The following is a 14900-nucleotide window of genomic DNA, read 5'->3' as shown; positions in this document are numbered from 1 at the left end:
TCCAAAAAATTAATTAAAAAATGTAGTCGACTAACCTAATTAATCGACTACTAAAATGCAGTTGATTATGGATCCAACCTCTATGACTTCATCCGCCTGCACCGTCCTCCGCGCAATGATGGTTATCGGATCGTAAATATATCTCATATCATTTTGCTCCACATCTCGTACCGTATCGTTTATTGTATCGTATCGTAAGATATTTAACCAACTATTAAACTGGTAAAATATATATATATATATATATATATATATATATATATATATATATATATATATATATATATATATATATATATATATATATATATATATATATATATATATATATATATATATTTATATATATATATATATATATATATATATATATATATATATATATATATATATATATATATATATATATATATATATATATATATATATATATATATATATATATATATATATATTTATATATATATATATATATATATATATATATATATATATATATATAAAATATAAATATTAGAAACATGTAAAATGTAATATTTTAAAGTCAAATACTCATTAAAAAAATAGATCCAACATCCAAATTCAAGTTTCAACATCACATTATAAAATATTGACAAAAATCATAATTGTTCATTAAATAATATCATCGAAGTTCAAATTCAAATCCCTAATTTATAAAATAATTCATCACTCGAAATCTTGAAGATCAATGTCACCTAAATCTTCCTGATCGACCAATTTCAAACAATTGTCTACATCTTCATCTTCATCTTCAACTTCATCGACTCTAACTTTGGCCTTTCCCTTTCTTCTCTTATCAATCTCAAACTTGGCATTCAAATTTCTTGGACATATATATATATATATATATATATATATATATATATATATATATATATATATATATATATATATATATATATATATATATATATATATATATATATATATATATAAACATTAAATAATATTGAATGATAGTATATTTTTAAACAAAAGAAATATACATAATATACCTCTTTTCCGTTTTGAGCTTGGAGCTTCTTCACTAAAGCTAAAATCTTCATGTACATCCATCCGTGAACTATCTTCAGGTAAGCAAGGGTCTTCTTTTTCGGTGATCCACTCGTCATCAGATTCAATATCTGATAAGCATATTGGATCATAAGCTTCTCCCTTCTCTACTCGATTTTTTTGTCGCGCATCAAATTGGAGATTATACTTAACATAGACAAGTGCATTAAGTCTTTGTTGCTCCAAGCGGTTTCTTCTTTTTGTATGCACTTGTTCAAATGTACTCCAATTCTTCTCGCCGGTAGCACTATATGTGAGACTAAAAATTCTCGTATAGCAATCTTTTGCAATTCCTTTACTTCTCCACCATAACTTTCCCACCAAAGAGCTATTAAAATAAAAATTAATATAAAATATAATTATCACATCAAATATATTTAGTAAATATATAGTAATATTTAATTAAAAAGCTACATTTTTTTAAAGTAAAACCAAAAGAAAAAAATACCAGGTTGTTTTTTGTCCCTTGTTTCCTTGGCCATTTTTAATCCAAATAGCTCGTGCGCTCTTTTGAATTTTTCAAGTTGTGAATCAATCAAAATTCTTGTCCTAGTATCATCCGCAATCATCATCTAATGGTTTTATGCAAACCATATATGACGTCACTATTCGGCTCGAACCCCTCAGCATAATGAAACCTAATAAAAATATAAAATAAATTAATAATAAACATTTTTTTATGAAATTCAAACTTAACAAAAAGAAATAAAATAAAATTATTACTTAGGATTAAGATAATATGCCGCCGCATGAAGTGGTCTATGAAGTTGCCGGTTCCAACGGAGATCAATTATTTCTCATATCTTCTTATACATCGACTCCACATTATTGAAGTTTTGAGCTACTTGATCTTTGGCTCTATCCATTGCTTCATAAACATATGGCATTGCTGGTTTTGAGTCACCATCTACAAGCCTCAATACTTTGACAATTGGACTCACACATCGCAAACAATATTTGATAGAACTCCAAAATTTGGCATTGCACGAAACAAGGTCCACTATTTCTTTACCATCATGCTTACGAGCATAAGAACTTGAAGTCCATACTTCCGAAACGTATTCCGGCAAGATGATGTTTCATTCTCGTAACGCCACCCCAATAATCTTTACCACAATAATTACATCGTAGATGTTTCGTTTCTGAAGGATCAACGACTGCACAATGGTTCTATGCAATATCCTTACTTCCTCTTTTTCTATGAGCCATTGCAATCCAAAACACCCAAAAGCCAATACAACCACAAAATATATTTTTTTTGTGAAAAAAGTAAGTGCTGAAAATTGCACAAACCACCCAAAATCTGCTGGAAAATGCAAGAACTACCCCAACAATGCTGAAAATTGTACAAGCAAACCCCAATTAATGCTGAAAGTTGCAGAAACACCCCAATTAATGCTGAAAGTTGCAGAAACACCCCAACCAATGCTAAAAGTTGCAGAAACACCCCAACCAATGCTGAAAATAGCACCACACCCCCCAACTAATCTGAAATTTCAACCAATCACCACAAATCAACGAGCCCACCTCAAATTGAACATACCCATGACAAAAAACGAACAAACCCAGACCTGATTGAACGAAATTTTGAAGAAATAAGGTTGTAGATCGCAAGCCTGTCCCAATTGTGCAAAACCCAGTCAAAATCGCCCTTGAATTGGTGTTGAATCTCAAACAAAACGCAAGAATGAATAGAAATTAAATATTAGAGTTGATATATTGCGAGGATTGTTGAAGAAATTGAAGAGAAGAGTGAAAATTAGGTTTGGGAATCTTGGGATGTTGAAGAGATTCTTCAAATTCGTTTTCTTTTTCAGCCGATTGAGTTTCCTTCTTTTTTTTTTCTTCTTTTTAATTTTTTTATTTGGGTGGATAAATATCGTATATATCGTATCGTATTGTGATACTGCGATACGATACGATATATCGCGATATTTTCCGATATTTATGAATAATTGATACGGAGCCCGAGTTGTATCGTTTTAATTGAAACCGTACCGTATCGTATATTTGCTACTCATCGTCACCACACTATCGCCAGACTATACCATCACCATCCCCACCTCCATCAGCGATGTCCTCAACCCAATCTAACCTTGTTAATACCACTCGGCCCCACACATGCACCACCATCAGTGTCACCACCACCACCACCTTCTCCAAAAAGGATCCACTGTCATCTAGACCATTGCCTACGCCATCGCCAAACCCCGCAAGGATCTGGAAAAACGTCACTGCCAAATGCTCCACGTCGTCCGCCTCCACGTCCACTTCAATTGGTGCCGCCTTCTACAATATATAGCCCCATACGTCGATGGCACTGGCGGTGGTTCTTCGTCTTCAGATCAAGAGATAGGAAACTAGAGATTTTGATGAGAAAAGAGAGGAGAGGAGAAAAAAAGAAGGGAGAAAAGACAACTAGACAAGATGGAAGAAAGAGAGAGAGATAAAAAAATAATTGAATTACCATTGTGAAAGCCAAAAATGTTATCATTAATCACTAGTTATTAAAAAAAATATATAACAAAAAAATGGAGTTCACCTTACATGAATTTTTCAAATTAGGGAATTTTGCTGATTTTCCTTTAATATAATTTTAAAAATTCGCAGTAATATTTGACGTTCACTTGAACGAAAAGATAAGATGATAATATTCAAGGGCTGCTTTACTTAAATGTATTGTAAAAGTTTGTAAAAATTGGAGATTTAAATTGGAGGACGAATCTATATTCCTCTTGTCAAATGATTCTTTGAGTCGTAATGCAGGCGCGCTTCTGAGGAAAACTGGCAAAGGGGGTCCGGCCAACCTTTGGCCCCCGATGTTTTACGAATTTTAGGACCCCGAAATTTTAAAAAAGATGCTCCTTACACCTTACTCCTCAAAATTCGTTTATATTCGTAGTTTTGGGTTAGCGCATATGTATTATTAATAATGAGATGAACAAATGTTAGAGAAAAACAAAAACTAATAAATGACTAAAATAATCTCTCTCTCAAATGTTTCACCTTTAATTCTCTCACATAATAGTTTTATGTATTTTTTATGAGTACCTTTAGAAAAAGAAAAAAATAGAAAAATCAGAAGTGATTTTTTTAAAAAACGAAACCAAAATTCTCAAAATTAATAATTAAGGAAACCCAATGATGATGGCTGACAATTGACAATGATGGTAAGAAGCATTAGTAATTGTACCATATAATTAAAATCATTGATCATGTAATAATTATTTTGTTTCCTAGATATTCATCTCTCTATGTCACTGTCACTCTTACTGCCACCATTTGAAACACGAACTAACCAGATTCTCCTCTGCTTTTTGGCACTCGGTACTATACTACTAATTAAATTGTTTTTGTTACCCGCAAATTTGTCTGCAAAATATAATAAAAATACGAATAGGAAAATACGGAACAAATAATTTATTATCAAACGAAAGCAGATTACAATCTTTGGGAATTCCCCGGTTTCTTCACTTCTACTTTAAAATCAATTTAAGGGTTTAGAAACTTTTTCTTGAACCGAATAAACATAAACACCTCAAAATTCAAATATGTTATGAATTCGAGGAGGCTCGAGACTTGAGCTTGAGAGCTCGATTTGTGTATGTGTGAGGCTGATTTTTTGATGCACCAAAGACCTTCTTTTATAGGCACAAGCTAGGGTTAGAGTTTCTCGGCTTGCAGAATAGGCCAGACATTTTAAAGCCGAAATATGTTATGGACTTTAATTTGAGACCTAAATTAATAACCGATTTATTTTGATTATTACTTAATAATTTATCTCAAAATTTCGATGTCTACAGTTTTCTCTCTCTGTCTCTTTTTTTTTTTTTTTTCTTTTCTTCTGAATTACTAATTGGCATAAGAAATTGTCACATGAACTAATAAGTAGATATTAAAAATTCAAAAAAATGTGAAAATCTTGATTTTTTTTTTCCTTTTCATTTTAGTCTTGAACGGATTACAACGTAAATATACAGAATATAGGGCTGTTCATTCGGCCGAAAACCATCTATCGAACTGAACTATTTGGTTCGGTACGGTATTTTACCGAATTAATTCGGTTTTTTTGGTACGGTACCGGTAAAACTGAAAATATATTTTCTTATTCTAAAAAAAAGTAAAAAAAATATTTAAAATAATTAATTCTTGAATTTGACATTCAAATTTCAATAATCAATCCTAAAATAAAAAGTGATTATCAATAGAGGCTAATTTATAATGGAAAAAGATATTATAAATCTATAAGTATTTTATATAACCAAGAATTAAAAATAAAAGAAAAAAATAAGTATATATTAGTTTCGGTATTCGGTACGATACGATATATCGGTCATGAATACTGTATGCCGTAGATCTACGATATCTCTAGAGAATATCGAAATTCAAAAAAAATTACCGAATACCGAACCTAAATTTTAATTATGTATTTGGCACGTACATAATTTTCGGTTCGGTCAGTTTTCCGACCAAGTTCAACCCCTAAAATATGCTATAAGTATGACCATTGTCTGTCAAATTTAATTATAGTTCAAGTAAAATTAAATTAATAAACTCCCATTTTCAAATTATACTATTTAACTATAACTAGGTTTATTTTAAAGGGGAAATTGGCTAGACACCCCTAATTTTGGACTTATATAGGTAGAGGTCCTATGAACAAGATGAATATAGGCATAGGTCCTTTTACCTTATTAATTAAATAAAATTAAAAGTAAATAGACATAAATACCCACATACTACACGTTTTTTAAAAATAGTGAATTATAGAAAATGACAACAAATCCCACATATCACTCTCTTTATCCATTTCTCTCTCCTCTATTTCTCTCTCCTCTCTCACACGTCTCTCTCTCTCCTCTCTCATGTCACACGTTTCTATACCTCTTTTATCTACCTCACACATTTTCTCTCACTTTCTTTGATTTTACTTATATTTTTTTTTCCACTCTCCCTACTCATTTTAGACAAATTTATTTTGAATATTTAAGAATGTTGTTTAATTTCTATTTTCATTCAGTATCACTACTAATCATTTGATAAGTAGATAGCAAATAGCAAATTGCATCCTAAATAATGCTAACATAAAAATAGCAAACATAAATTTATGATTTCTTTAGTTTGAAAATAATAATATGCAAAATGCAATAGCAACACATACATTTTTTTCATTTGCAATTTGAATTTGGAATTTGCAAGGTGGATGTGAAACATCAAACACTTTTATAAATAAATTAGTAGTACAAGGCACAATTCAATGTACGTAATATGTTCTAATCAAACTTGACGTGCTCATCATTCAAAAACTAATGAATAAAATTAATTCAGGTCACTAATTTTACTGTCCATGAAAATTTGCACTACTAGTTGTTGCAAGTAAAACTGGCGTGCTCTAAACATGAAAATAACCCGCAATCCACCGAATTAGGATTGTATTATGGTGAATGGGTAGCATAATCAAAACTTGCATTCACTCAAATGTCAACTTTTGTTCATCACCCGCGCTCTCGTGGATCTTCACCGTGTCTATGACACTAACAAAAAAAAAACCAAAAACTTGATCAATATTTCGTGCCACTAAACGAAATAAAAAATAAAAAAAATTATGAGGTTCAGATACAAAACAACATTATAATAGTTGCAAATATAAACAATCAATCAAATGCAGGCACATTATCAAACAACAATAAAATGCAGCCTTATTTGACACAAGTAAAATGTTGCAACATCTAGCATGCAAACAACCATTAAAATTGACAAAATAAGTTATTTACAAATTAGTAGCAAGAGCACCAAAATGCAAACAAACATTTACCATTACAAAGAGTTTCTAGATGCAAATTGGGATTGAAACCAAAACACCAATTTGCAGGCATCAAATACAAACAGGAAATATTGAAGAAAATGTAGAAATGGCAAACAACAAATGTCAAATAAACATTTGCAAAACTAGAAACTTAAAATAAGAAACTGAAGACAACAAATACCTATGATAAGAAACTGCAAACAACAAACAATTTGGTTTGCAAATAGCAAAGTCAGAACACATAATTAGGTTCTTCAAATGTTTTCTTTTAGAATAAACATAACCAAAGTCGTAACATACACAAACCCCTCAATTTACCTGATTTCGGGGATTGGAAATCATCATCATCCTTTGCTGTTAAGGGGGAAAAAAACGGGTTCTCAAATTATTATTGAAATATTTGGAATAAATAGCAAACAAACAAAATACAAAAGCAAAAAAGGAACAAAATACAAAATTTGAGATGAAAGAAAAAAAATCAAAAGCGAAAACCGAACATGCAAAAATTTTTTTACACAAAGGATCATTGATTACCAAAACTTAATCGTGTTTTGGCCATCGTATGAACTCCAAACAAGAAACCCTAAACACCAGCCGTTGATTCCGAGCAACAAACAATTTGTAAACTGCAAACAGAACGAAGTCAAATTGGGCAACAACAAATCGAACGAAGGCAAACGGAATAAAGGCAAAATGCTCAGACCTGGTAATTTGTAAACAACAAACGAAACAAATGCAAATAGTGAACAACAAATTTGTAAACAGCAAACGAAACAAATGCAAATATTGAACAGCAAATCGAACAAAGACAAAATGCAAACTTCCTGGTAAAACTGCAAACAATCAAACACCCAAAACCTATGGAAAGATTCAAAATTCGTGGTGAGATTTTCGCTTTGAAGCAACAACGAAGAAATCGATTGCAAAATCTGGAATTTTCGAAACAACAAACCCTGTAAACAGCAAACGAAACAAATGCAAATAGGGAACAACAAATTTGTAAACAACAAACGAAACAAATGCAAAAATTGAACAGCAAATCGAAAACGAAGACAAAATGCAAACGACCTGTTAAAATTGCAAACGACCAAACACCCAAAACCTTTTGAAGGATTCAAAATTCATGGTGAGATTTTCGATTTGAAGAAACAGTGGACAAATCAAAATGCAAACGACCTGTTAAAACTGCAAACGACCAAACACCCAAAACCTTTGGAAGGATTCAAAATTCGTGGTGAGATTTTCAATTTGAAGAAACAGGGGACAAATCAAATTCCAGATTTTTGCAATTGGAATTTCGAAACAACAAACCCTGTAAAACAGCAAACGAAACAAATGCAAATAGTGAGCAACAAATTTGTAAACAACAAACGAAACAAATGCAAAAATTGAACAACAAATCGAAAACGAAGACAAAATGCAAACGACCTGGTAAAACTGCAAACGACAAAACACCCAAAACCTTGAGAAGGATTCAAATTTCGTGGTGAGATTTTCGATTTGAAGAAACAGTGGAGAAATCGAATTCCAGATTTTGCAATTGGAAATTTCGGATTTGCAGTATAATAGGGAGAGAAATGGGGGATTTGATTTTGAAGATATATTTTACCGTATATTACTAGGGATATTGATAGGGGTACTTTTGAAAAATTATAAATACAAAAAAATGCTGGAAATTAGAGTTTATTAGATGGATTTTAACACATATAATCTCTTATAGGAGGACCTATAGCAAATTGCCCCTAGAAAAATAAATATTTCTAACGGTTGTTATCCGTTAGAAATATCTTTGTAACAGTTCAAATTGTAACACTTCCACCTACATTTCTAAGAAATTAAAGAAAGAAACAATTTCACACATTAAAAAAATTGTTTCTTTAATTAAAACACAGTGAATTATATCAGAGGCTTTTATATTTCTAACAGATATAAGTTTAATGACATTTGTTAGAATCCGAGAGGATTCTAATTTTGGTTTTTCAACACGTGTGTGAAAAACGCCTATCTAAAGCTAGGGAAGTTTTCTTAATGCTTTAAACTCTTATTTTGTCATTAATTTATTTAATTATATAAGTCATGTGTTAGCAAGGAATTTCTCGGACAAAGACTTTCCTTACTACACAATTTTGTTTCCTCACGTAAGATTCTCACTAACCTAATGGGCTCCAATCTTGTAGGGCTCTTCTATTCAACTAAGGAATATAAATACAGGAGTATCAACGTTTTTGTAGTGCCGTCCCTTTTGTGTGAGAGAAAAGTTATTTTCTGCTCTTTACGTTGCTGCTCCTGTTAGTTGATCTTATTCGAGAAGAAAAGTATATTCAAAGATTTGCTTCTTTCACGTGAAAAGAAAATCGGTTCTTCGGGAGGAGAACTCAGAAGATCTCGGGAGGAGGTCGATCCTCCGACTGAGGGACTCAGCGTTGAAGGAAGTTCAACCGTGCGGAACGAGGGACGTGCTGCAAAGTGAAGATTGATAATTCAGCGTAGTATACAAGAACGGCTTCGACAAAGAGGGAGTCTTTGTATTTCGATTAAGTCCTATTACTGCATTCGTAAAACTAAAATTAGTAAATTTCATTTGCAGGTCCCCGTGGATGTACGGTACAATTGTATCCGAACCACATTAAATTTGTGTCTCGTTTATTTCTGTTTTTACAAATTGTTTCACGAACTGTTGCAACACTTCACGCAACAGTAACGAAAAACTGAATCTGACACAAACAATTTATATCTGCACGAAATAAATTCTAACAACATTAAATTAGTTCTTTTCTGGTTTTTTTTTTTTTTTTGTTTTATTTTTATTTTATATACTATATAAATACATCCAAACAAATACTTATATCATTAAACTACATATAAAAGCCTCTAATATAATTCAAAAACCATATGAAAGACTCTAATTTAATTGAAAGACTCTAACATATGAATTAATTGCACTTAAACCAATTATGAATGATCCATCAAATGAAATAAAAAAGAAGAGTTAATTGCATACAACCCCCTGTGAAAAGTCTAATTGCCGGAAAAAACCCTATGTTAAAACAATTAGCATTTAACCCCCTATGATTGATTTTATTTAGCCCACCACCCCCTATTCGAAAAAAAATTGTTGACTATAATGAAATGACTATATTACCCTTATAAAAATATGTTACATTACCCTTTATTTTAGTAATTATTAATATATATATATATATATATATATCTATATATATATATATATATATATATATATATATATATATATATATATATATATATATATATATATATATATATATATATATATATATATATATATATATATATATATATATATATATATATATATATATATATATATATATATTAAAAAATATTTAAAATAAAAAATATATAAAAAAATAACAAAATAATTATGTTTATAAATTTATAAACAAAAGATAATGCAAAATGTATATATACTAAATATAAAATAATAAAAAGAAAAAAGAAATTAAATAAGTCATCTTCTTCAACAGCACCACCGTGCACCCACCTCCAATAGCAACCACCAACACATCCTGCTCCTCCTCTACAATCCACCATCTTCGTTGCCTCTGACCTATCTCCGCAACGGTTTGATTCGGTTCCTCTCCGAGCCACATCAATTTCCTCAATTTCTCTCTTCCCCACCAAGAATTGAAGTCTGGCGATGGAAATTAGAGACGATACCTTTGTCGTCGGCGGCGCGGCTACGGCTTCGGAGATGTCCTCTCGACATCCACCTCAAAACCAATGCTAAATTCAAACAAAAATCTCCCCAAATCGGCAGCCCATTGTCGGTGTTATGGGCACCATCTCCTCCCCACCCAATCCAACACCTCTTACGGTCGTATAAGGCGGCGGCGGCGCCCCCACCTCGAATGAATGGCCGGCGAGAAGAAAACAATCTGACAACCCAGATTCTTGAAACCCGAAGCCCAGATGGGATTCTCCTTCTCAATCTAACGGGCTCGCCGGAAATGGGAAGATAAAGATGACTTGTGGTAACGGATGGTTGATTTGGAGAAGAGGGCTTTTTGAAAATGTTAAGGACTAAATTGAAAGATGGGTCTTTTACTGGGTGAATCTGTAATTTAAAAAATAAAATAATTGAAAGGGTATTTTGGTATTTTCAAGTCAAAAAAACGCTCCCAGTCGCATAATCGGCGAGTGTAACACACGATCAGCTCACAGGGGGTTTTTTGGCTCTGACTTCTGATCATAGGGGGGTATATGTTAATTTTTTTAATACGGGAACTTTTCCTGCAATTAGACATATCACAGGGGTGCCGCTTGCTAAAAACTCTAAAAAAGAATGTAAAGTTGCCCGATTCACCATAAAGAAAGAACTCAATCACTTGTATGGCGGATTGCAGCGATAGCGCCTGGCAGATTGCTTCGGCAGCAAATTTCGGGCACGATAGTTGAGCCTTAATGCATGGAATGTGAAAATTTCGGTTCAAACTTTCATATACTTATATGAAAAGTGAAAAGAAGTCACGTGCACAAAATTCAAACAACAGGGAGTCACGTGCTTATATTGAAAGTAGTAGTAATGGGGTCATTCGCACAAAAATCAAAACACAGGGGCTTAAGTGCTATTAACCCTTTCAAAAACACCGCGTTCGTGCCCAATTTGAAAAACCCTAAACCTCCACACTGCGGATAGAACGTCGTCGTTTCAACAGGCAAGAAACCCTTTCCCCCTTTTCATCTCACAGTCAATTGATTCCTTGATGTTCAATTTGTGACCTATAATCATGGCTGCTCCACTCGTACGCAGGAGTTTAACCAATTTATTCCCCAAAAATTCTTCTTCTCTATACAAATGCCATGTTTTTTATACTCAAAATTTATCGACAATTAGCGAAAATCAACCCGTAGAATCCTCCACAATTTCCGATTTCTTGATGCAGATGCACCATTTCTCTCCCGAAGCAGCTTCGCAAATCGCCTCTGTTTTAACTTCGTTGAAAACCCTAGAAAATTCCGATTCAATTCTGTCGTTCCTCAAAGAGAGCGGGTTTTCGAGCACCCAATTGGAAAGAGTAGTGAAATACCGGCCCGTATTCCTTTCCGCAAATCTCGAGAAAATCATCAAGCCCAAAATTCAGATTTTCCAAGATTTGGGGTTTTCCGCCGAAGAAATTGCTCTGATTATCTCCAAAGTACCCTTGGTTTTGCATTCGAGTGTTAATAACAGACTAATCCCTTCTTTATCCGTGCTCAAGAACTTATTAGGAACCGATTTGCAAGTGGCTAAAGTTTTAAAGGTTTCTGCTTGGTTTTTGGTGACAGATTTAGAAAAAAGTTTGGTACCGAATGTCGAATTCTTGAAAAGCTGTGGGGTAAGCGTAAACCAGATAATCAAGCTCATGTATATATTCCCGCGTTTTTTCTTGAGTAAGCCGGAAAACATGAAGAAATTTGTCGAGAAGGCCGATGAAATGGGGGTTAGTAGGAAATCGGGTATGTTTATTTACGCGGTTCGTGTAGTTAGTTCGATGACGGACGAGAGTTGGGAGATGAAGGTGAAGACTTTTCGTAGTTTGGGATTTTCGGATCTTGATATATCGAGGGTGTTGAGAAATGCGCCTATGGTGTTTTCCGTATCGGAGAATAAGATAAAGAAGATTGTGGAGGTTTTGGTCGGGACTGGGAAATACGACATGCGGCGTATTGTGAACAACCCAACTTCGCTTATGTACAGTGTCGAGAAAAGGTACTTGCCTCGGCTGAGGGTTTTGGAGGTTTTGGAAAAACGGAATCTTATTAAGAAGTGGCCTTGTCTCGGAACTTTCCACTTGCTTTCGGATTCGAAGTTTTTCGAGAAATTTGTCGCCCCTTATTTAGATGAAGTTGGCGAAGTGTATAACGGGAGATGAATGAAAATTTGCTTGAGTAGTTTTGTCATCAAATTTTCATCAGGTAAATCGAATCTATCCTATTCGGTTTATGTAGTTTTGTGATAGCAAATACATTATTGCTAATTTTCGTGTAACATTTTGCATGTTCTTATCTTCATCACTATAAAATCTGAGAATGGGGTAAAAGTAAGTAGGCAAAATTATTTACAGAGATCAAGATTCTATTAGGTTTTCAAGAATTTATTCCGGTGTAACATATTTAGTTACGCAGAATCACTAGATAGAAAGATGGTTTAGAATCTTTTAAAGCAAAATGTCGTGGAAAATATTTATCGAACACTATCTTATATTTTCTGCCGTAAAAGCTGTGTTTATATGTTGGAAGCACTAAGAGTCTAAGATACCTACCCGAGTTGCACTTGTTAAGACTTGAGTTCGTGGACTGAACGATATCCATATTTTTGTGCAACTTAGACCAGATATTTGAGGGGTAAAATTGTCAATTCCCGTCACCCCTTTACTAACTTTGATAAAATCGTTTGCAATTTCATCATCGAGTATGTGACTATCTGAGTCAAACTAATTTTGTTCAGATTCGTGCTAATTTTGTCGGTGAAAGAGTGCACAATGGTAGATTTAATCAGTCGCATTCCTTTAATAAAGAATAATCGATCTACTTTCTGAAATTGCTAAATTCAAACTTTGGTTTGTTGCGTAATAAGCTAATAATGCATTCCTTGCGAAAAGAGATTCACGACGATTTTTTTTTTTTGTTGTCCTTTGCAGAAGAAGAAATAGAGAATGGAGGAGAAATAAGGACGAGATGTGATGTCGGAAAATAGACATGATATTCGACCGATAGAAACACATCAGTTGAATGAATGACCGTATAGATCGGAAAACAGAGGACTCGAACAAACAGGCAAACTCGGATGGTTCGTTAGTTAGAATCGGAGTAGCTTTTTTTCTTTATTTGTTCTTTTCAAAATGAGTTATATGATTGTAGTTTCTTGTAGCATTTGAATGAGTTCATAATTATTTTATATTTATCTCCCAAACTCATATATTTTTCCCATATTGAATATCTATGAATTTAGTTGGATATAAAGTTTTGCCAAGGTCACAATGTTTTGTTTGGGTGTGATTTGGAAGCATGCTATATTATTCTTTAAATTGATTTTTGCTCCTTACATGTGTAGCACGGAAGCGGCAATATGTGGAAACGGGGAAACGACATGTCTCAAAAATGGGGATACTGGTGCTTGGGGGAAACTTGTAAATATTAAAAGTATAGGGTATATTTATAAATATGTTATACTAATATATACAAGTTTTTATTCAATTTTTTTAGTATTTCCATACAAATATATTCAAAATAAATATTAATATCAACTATCAATTAATTAGGGAAACAACAAAAAAAATTGGAAGTTTCTATTTTAACATGTTTCTAACTTTTCAGGAATTGCAAAATGACTCAAAAGGTGTCCGGCAGGTGAGGGTTGAGCATAAAACATTAGAATTTTAGAATATAAAGATTAAGCGTTTATAATCTAGATAGAATTAGACTAAGATGAACGCGACTCCAATTTTTGGAAATAATTCCAAGCGAAAAACCCAATACCCCAAGATAAACAAAACATTGGAGCTCGGGTACCAATTGTTGCGCAATGTGGAAGCGAAAATATAAACGAGAATTCACACACAAATATGAAACCTAAACGAGACACGGAATTTACGAGGTTTGGATAAATAATTTTTTGTAACTTCAGTAACTTATGTACAAATATTTTCGTAACTTCCGTAATTTTAACAATTCGTAACAAATTTGAAATTACAAATATGATAACTTTTGAAAATGCCGAGGCTATCTGGATTCGGTGAGGGTTACTTAGATATGGTACACCGAGTGATCTACATCGGATGATTTGTAACCATTGATGAGATTAAATAACCACCACCAATCACACACACATGATTGTATGCACAATTAAAAATTACCCGATGTATTTCACTGGATCTAACATCAAATAAACTGAGTTCGGAATGGATATTTTGCGACTTGTTTTGGAATGTGAATCCTAAATATTTTCTACATCCAAGAAATAAATTGGAAATATTATTTTTTTCGATAAGTTCTGTCC

At 32.7% G+C, this 14900-nt stretch overlaps 1 protein-coding gene and 1 pseudogene across 2 annotated transcripts; one reads left to right on the top strand and one right to left on the bottom strand.

Annotated features, from left to right (window-relative positions):
* Nucleotides 1–687: 687 nt before the first annotated feature.
* Nucleotides 688–3568, bottom strand: LOC105965507 (uncharacterized; annotated as a pseudogene). The gene is made up of 6 exons (XR_016030460.1): nt 3542–3568; nt 3123–3363; nt 1798–2146; nt 1666–1712; nt 1017–1402; nt 688–791 (listed from the first exon to the last, which is right to left on the bottom strand). The product of XR_016030460.1 is annotated as an uncharacterized LOC105965507 (transcript).
* Nucleotides 3569–11508: 7940 nt separating this feature from the next.
* On the top strand, nt 11509–13907 carry LOC105951033 (uncharacterized). The gene is made up of 2 exons (XM_088815385.1): nt 11509–12817; nt 13543–13907. The coding sequence occupies exon 1, from the start codon at nt 11650–11652 to the stop codon at nt 12772–12774; it is 1125 nt and encodes a 374-aa protein (XP_088671511.1). The 5' UTR covers nt 11509–11649; the 3' UTR covers nt 12775–12817; nt 13543–13907.
* Nucleotides 13908–14900: the final 993 nt, after the last annotated feature.

The sequence above is a fragment of the Erythranthe guttata genome, chromosome 3, assembly GCF_056151865.1.
Source record: "Erythranthe guttata isolate IM_541 chromosome 3, IM_541, whole genome shotgun sequence".
Taxonomy (NCBI): domain Eukaryota; kingdom Viridiplantae; phylum Streptophyta; class Magnoliopsida; order Lamiales; family Phrymaceae; genus Erythranthe; species Erythranthe guttata.
Note: the sequence above shows the minus strand (reverse complement) of the source record. Positions and strands in the feature narration are given on the sequence as shown.

What these genes read in the sequence shown, in the direction of transcription:
- LOC105951033 (XM_088815385.1), top strand. Translation starts at nt 11,650, where the DNA reads ATGGCTGCTCCACTCGTACGCAGGAGTTTAACCAATTTATTCCCCAAA.